General features: G+C 36.6%; 1 protein-coding gene across 10 annotated transcripts in view; it reads right to left on the bottom strand.

Moving 5' to 3' along the window:
* LOC106880568 (kinesin-like protein unc-104) overlaps positions 1-6,815 on the bottom strand; it is a 305,280-nt gene that overhangs the window by 134,046 nt on the left and 164,419 nt on the right. For all 10 annotated transcript variants that reach the window (XM_052976565.1, XM_052976570.1, XM_052976569.1 and 7 more), the window contains one exon: positions 1,516-1,659. In XM_052976565.1, coding sequence (XP_052832525.1) covers positions 1,516-1,659 — 144 coding nt within the window. The remainder of the gene's footprint in view (positions 1-1,515; positions 1,660-6,815) is intronic.

Raw genomic sequence — 6,815 nt, 5'->3', positions numbered from 1 at the left:
ATATATTTAAAAATTTAAGGAATGGAGAAAACGCATGTTATAACTGCATACTTTATTCCGACATATGTTTCGAAGAATTACAATTTATGCGATCCATAGGAATCGGCGATGTTATATATATATATATATATATATATATATATATATATATACATATTGCTTTTTGTATCTGGTTTGCAAGATTCTTGATGTGAATTCATGTGTTGAAACAAACCTTGTGTCTTGTGAGAGTCGTTACACAATTAACAACACATGCACTGGTTCAATATCACTTCTTTATTGTTAGTCAATTGGTTAAATATTTAATCAACTAACTAATCGAAAGTTTCTTTAATGTGTTGGTTAAACAATCAATCGGTTGTTTGTTAGTCAAAGTTCTTTCATCACTGTTTGCGACCTTTTCAGTGACTTCCCTTTTTCTCCAAAATATATATATATAACTAATCACAAGAAATATGAAGCTAGTTTCTGAAGTTTGTCACATTCAAGAAATCAGACTGCCAAAATGAAGTCATCAGAGATATAAAAACCTAACTATATATTGGGTAAGTAATCTTATTCATATGTAACTATCTTTTAAGTCTATTTCTAAAAATATTTATATTCTTATCAATGTGAGTTCCACAAACTACAGATGGGCTCTCAGAAATGTGAGTCCCACAAAAAGGTAACAAATCCAATAACAGAATCTATGGCACAAGTTCTAAATGAATTTTAAGTATTTTCTTAGCTTAATCTTCAAACCTACAAATTCTCTTGTTTAGACCAATGCTCCGCCAAACAGTATGCCGCGAGACAATACTAGGTGTGTGGCAGTATAACCTGAGTATAATTTTTTCCCTATACTTTTCCCCCCTATAATTTTTTCCCTATACTTTTTTCCCCTATAATTTTTTCCCCAATAATTTTTTTCCCTATACTTTTTTGTTCCCTATACTTTTTTCCCCTATAATTTTTTCCCTATACTTTTTTCCCCTATAATTTTTTCCCCAATAATTTTTTTCCCTTTACTTTTTTTCCTCCCCTATAATTTTTTTCCCTATATCTTTAGTTATATTTTTAGTTCAGGTGTGCCACCGAATTTTGGAAAGAATATAAGTGTACCATAAGTGAAACAGATTGAAGAACACTGATTTAGACAATAGTTTGGAAATTTCATAGGGATGTTAAAGAGAGACTCTTAAGTAATTCAAACTATCCAAGATGCATAACAGATGTTTTGTTGATGCAATGTACAGACTCATGATTCGAAACAGGACTTTACACTGTATATTTATATTTATTTGGTTACTAGCTGTGAATTGTTTTACTCATTTGCAAATCATCAACATGTATACATTTTATTCATCTGTTACATAAAACAAAAAAAAAATTGGGTGGGGGTGTTTAACAAACACACATGTATATTAATTATAATGAAAGATTCACCAGAGACGTTACAATCATTGCCGGTATATTTTATGATAACCCATCCACCAAAAAATGAAAATAAAACTTGTTATTAATTAAACTTACCACGTCTGCCAGAGCAGAAATTACTTTTCCAAGGGTCGTCAAAGATTTGTTAATGTTGGCGCCTTCTTTCAGGCGGGTTCCTTTGGCACCGGTTGAATCAGCTCGTTCACTGCCGGCCAAGTCTACAAGACTGATTTTGCTCACCTACAGAAAGAAAATTTAAATATTCGTAAATTTAAGTAAAAAAAAAAAAAAAAAAAAAAAAAAAACCAATTAAAAGCACAAGGAAAAAAATAACATTAACTACACCACACGTAACAATCCCGCAAATTGGAAAGTATAACAATCAGCTTAACAAGTAGACTAATTGTGTTATAGAAAGAATCAGATTTTAGAAAAGACTGATGCAATTTCATGTTGGAGTTTCCATGAGTTTAGTAAAAGATGAAGGAAAGAGATGAAAAGCAATGTAGTAACTTACAATAATGAAGGACTGGTACCTGATTCCTTCAAAAAGAGGAGTAAACTCACAAGGATCTTCAAAGTACCTTGCTATATGTCTACATCTGCACTGAAATACTTTACAATTGAGACAAGTTGTCCATGCCACAACTCTCCATTATTAGTATTAAGGCAGTAAGATAACAGAATAATTAATATGCCAGACAAAACGCTTAACAGCATTTCATTTATCTTTGTTCTGAGTTCAAATTCCACCAAGGTTGACTTAGCCTTTCATCTGGGGCTCACTAAATTAACTACCAGTTGAGTACTGGGGGTCAATATAATTGACTTACACCCTCCCCTAAATTTCAAGCTTTGTGCCTGGAGTAAAAAGGATTATTATTGCTGTTGTTGCAAACAAAATGCTTAGTAACATTTTTTTTCCTCACTTCTTTTTGCTCTGAGTTCAAATCCTGCCATGATTAACTTTCCCTTTCATCCTTTTAGGATAGATAAAATAAAGTACCAGTGAAACACTGAGGTCATTGTAAGCAACTATTTCACTGCCCGCCAAAATTAGTGGCCTTGTACCAAAACTTGAAAGTATTTTGAAGGCAGTGAGCTGGTAGAATCATTAGCACACTGTGAAAAATTCTTAGCGGCATTTCATCCATCCTTACGTTCTGAGTTCAAATGCCATGAAGGTCAACTTTGCCTTTCATCTTTTCAGAGTCAATAAAATAGTACTAGTTGTGTACTGGGATTAATGTAATTGACTTAACTCCTCTCCTGAAATTTCAGACCTTGTGCCTATAGAAGAAAGGGTTATTGTTCTTATTAAGGTAGTGGGCTGACAGAATAGTTAACATGTCAGATAAAAAGTTTAGCATCTTTTCTTCTGACTCTTTACATTGAGTAAAAGTCCCACTGACGTTGGCTTCATCTGTTACCATTTCACGGTCAATGAAATAAAGTGGGGTCAATGTAACTGACTTCCACTGCCCATCAGAATTCCTGGCCAGGAGCCAAAATTTGGAACAATTTTTTTTCAAAATCATGAAACCCCCCAAGTTCAATCTCAGTATGTAACACCTTGGGAAAGTGTTTTGTACAACAAATGCAGTTTGACCCAAGCCAGGGAGACAAAAATACAAATACACCCAAATATATATATCTTGTTATTCTTTTACTTGTTTCAGTCATTTGATTGCGGCCATGCTAGAGCACCGCCTTGAATGGACTTAAATCCGCTCACAAGGCTTTGGTCAGCCCAAGACTATAGTAGAAAACACTTGCCCAAGGTGCCACGCAGTGGGACTGAACCCGGAACCATATGGTTGAGATGCAAGTTTCTTACCGCACAGCCATGCCTGCACCTATATATATATATATATATATATATATATATACACATACACACACACACACACAATGGATCACACAGCTTCTGTTTATCAAATTTACTAACAAGGTATTGGTCAGCCTGGGGCAATAGTAGAAGACACTTGTCCAAGATGTTGTACAGTGAGACTGAACCCTAAACCCCTTGGTTGCAAAGGGAGCTTCTTAACCACACAGTCATTCTTTGTCTTTCTTCCATGTTCATCACAGGGATTGACAAAGTGTTTAATATTGATCCTTGGAGAACCATGTGGCTATCCAGCAGGATAGATATTGCAACTAAAAGGAATAAAGACCCCCTTCAGTCATGAATGACCATGGAATGGTTCCTAGAAAGTTACCCTCCAAGGCACAAGACTGGGCAAGGATATGGAACACCCATGCAAACCAGCATCCCTCCTCCATTCCACCGATGTTATCCAAGGGAAAGGCAAAGGCCGATATAGCTTGGTACCAGTGACATCGCAGCTCATTTCTACAGATGAGTGAAATGGAGCAACGTGAAATAAAGTGTCTTGCTCAAGAACACAACACAAAGCCCAAGTCCAGGAATTGAACTCACAACCTCACAATTGTAAGCTCAATACTCTAACCACTGAGCCATGCACCTTTGCCACTATATATATCAATATAACATGACTGAATTTTTATTGTTCATCAATTTATTAAATCTTATTAAAGCAATAATGACATGAAAGAACAAAGAAATTATTGTTTTTAAACCAATAAATTCTTTTATTAATTACACTTTTTAATTTTATTTGAGAAATTTACGCGATTGGAATTGATGATTCCATGAAAGGATCAAATGACCCTTTCGTGACCTCTTGCTCAAACATAACCAAATTCCACTGAGAAAACCCAGAAGATCTAACTTCTCAAGCCATGGGTCCAGTATTTAATTTTATTGCATTTATAGTACTTATATTTTATTCAGTTAATTAAATTCATTCTTGAATTATATATATATTTCTTCCTATAACTGCCTTTTCTACTATATTCAGAATATTAATGATAATACTGATGTATCATATAGAGAGGTTTAATGAGTTTTATAAGGAGCTATGGTAATTGAACAAACAATGATCAGATGTTATTTTATGGTAGCTCTCCATCTCTCAGGCCATGCCTTCCTTCTAAGTGGGGTAGATATATTCCGTCTTTGTCTGTTTTGGAGTGATAACTTTGGTATGCTGTTAACAGTTTCCTGGTTTTTCTTTCTAAGTTTATCAATTCACTGATCTTCCAGTTCATTACGTTGAAGCTGTAATTCATGACTGATGTGGCTAACATGTTTATCCCTATTATCTTATTTTTAGCATTGAGTTCAGTGTTTAATATTAGCCTAACACTTCTCTAACGTTCTCTCCTAATTTTCTCTTTCATTTCTGTGGGTTGTATTTTAGCTATTTCGTCTATTCCTAGATATTTGTAAGGGTGATTGTGGTCTAATCCACTGATTTCTGTGTTTATGTCAAGTGCAATGTCTTCAGTGCTGATTAATTTGCCTCTTCTCAATGTCACTTTGGCACATTCGTCCAGCTCATGTCGATGGTCTTGCTGAAACTATGAACAATTTTTAGGTTATTCCGTTCTATGGTCTTTTTAGTGAACATCTTTAAGTCATCTGTGTATAGGAGATGATTTACTGCTTGTCCATAGCATCTATAACCCATGGTGGTTTCATTTAACAAGTTTGTAAGTGGAGGCAGAGCAAGGCAGAAAAGCAGGTAGGTGACAGTGAGTCTCCTTGGAAAATCCCTCTTCTTATGAGTATAGGGCATGTTTTAATTATTTGTGATTCCTTTTTCAGCATTATACTGGTTTTCCATAATAATAATAATAATAATAATAATAATAATAATAATATTGACTTCAAATTTTAGCACAAGGCCAGCAATTTCAAGGGAGGGGAATAAGTCAATTACATTGACCCCAGTGGTGCTTATTTTATCAACCCCAAAAGGATGAAAGGCAAAGTTGACCTCTGCGGAACTTGAACTCAGAACGTAGCAGCAGATGAAAGGGACAAAATACATGCTGACAATTCTTCTGGCTCACCACCTTATTAATAATAATAATGCTAGTGGTAGTAATAGTAAGGCAGTGAGCTATCAGAATTGTTAGCACACGGGGCAAACAGCATTTCATCCATCTTCATGTTCTGTGTTCAAATGCTGCCAACATTGACTTTGCTTGGTATCTTTTTGGGGGTCAATAAAAAAAGTACCAGTTGAACACTGGGGGTCAGTGTAATCAACTTAATCTGTCCACCAAAATTTCTGGTCTTGTACCAAAATTTGAAAGCACTATTATTATTATTATTATTATTATTAAGGTAGCAAGCTGGCAGAATCGTTAGCACACTGAGTGATATGCTTAACGGCATTTCGTCCGTCTTTTCGTTCTGAGTTCAAATTCTGTTAAGGTCGACTTTGCCTTTCATCCTTTCCGGGGTCAATAAAATAAGTACTAGTCCCCACAAATTTCAGGCCTTGTGCCTATAGTAGAAAGGATTATTATTATCATTATTATTATTATTATCATTGATGTTATTAATATCATCATCATCATCATCATCATTAGTAGTAGTAGTAGTACTACAAGAAGCTGGGAGAATCATTAGCATGATGGATGAAGCTTTGTTCTGAGTTCAAATTCTGCTGAGGTCGGTTTTGTCTTTCATCCTTTCAGGGTTAATAAAATAAGTACCAGTTGCACACTAGGGTCAACGTAACTGACTATCACCTGCCCACAGAAATTTCAGGCCCTTGTGCCTATAGTACAAATCATCATCGTCATCATCATCATTGTCGTCGTTGTTGTCAACACCAACATTTTCAAATTCTGCCAAGGTCGACGTTGTCTTTCATCCTTTCCCCGGGGAGGGGGGGGGTCAACGTCCTCGACAACCACATCACACCAGATGGAGCGTTCATTGTTATCACTTCCACCACCACCACCACCATCGCCAACACCAACACCATCACCACGGATGCAGACAGTATCTTCCTGCCGTTATCCACTACCGCATGCATCCCGTTACCACCTGAAACTAGAGCAATAGCAACTACCACCACCACCACCACCACTACCACCACCATCACCATGAAGAGAGCAGGTGTAAAAAAGCCTGCCCTCTTGCACAGCAGTATGAGTCAGCTGGCTTAGCTGGTAGGTTGACTGCTGTATATAGATGTAATGCCATGAGTCATAATCACATTGAACACAAGATCAATCAGTCAATTCTAATAGAATTTTTATAGATGGTGGTTTATGATGACGGTGATGACGATGATGATGATGATGATGGGTCTGGATTGTGCTGCTGCTGCTGCTGCTGCAGCTATGATGGTGGTGATTGTCCTTGTGGGTTTCAGTGATGATGGCTGTGGTGGTGGTGGTGGTGGTGGTGGTGGTGGTGGTGCAGCTGCAGCTGGTTGTAGTATGGCAGTGGTGGTGGTGAGTGTCGTAGTGGTTTTGGTGATGGTGGTGGTTGTGGTGGTGGTGGTAGA

Source organism: Octopus bimaculoides, chromosome 25, assembly GCF_001194135.2.
Source record: "Octopus bimaculoides isolate UCB-OBI-ISO-001 chromosome 25, ASM119413v2, whole genome shotgun sequence".
Classification (NCBI taxonomy): Eukaryota; Metazoa; Mollusca; class Cephalopoda; order Octopoda; family Octopodidae; genus Octopus; species Octopus bimaculoides.
This window is presented reverse-complemented; position numbering and strand designations above follow the sequence as displayed.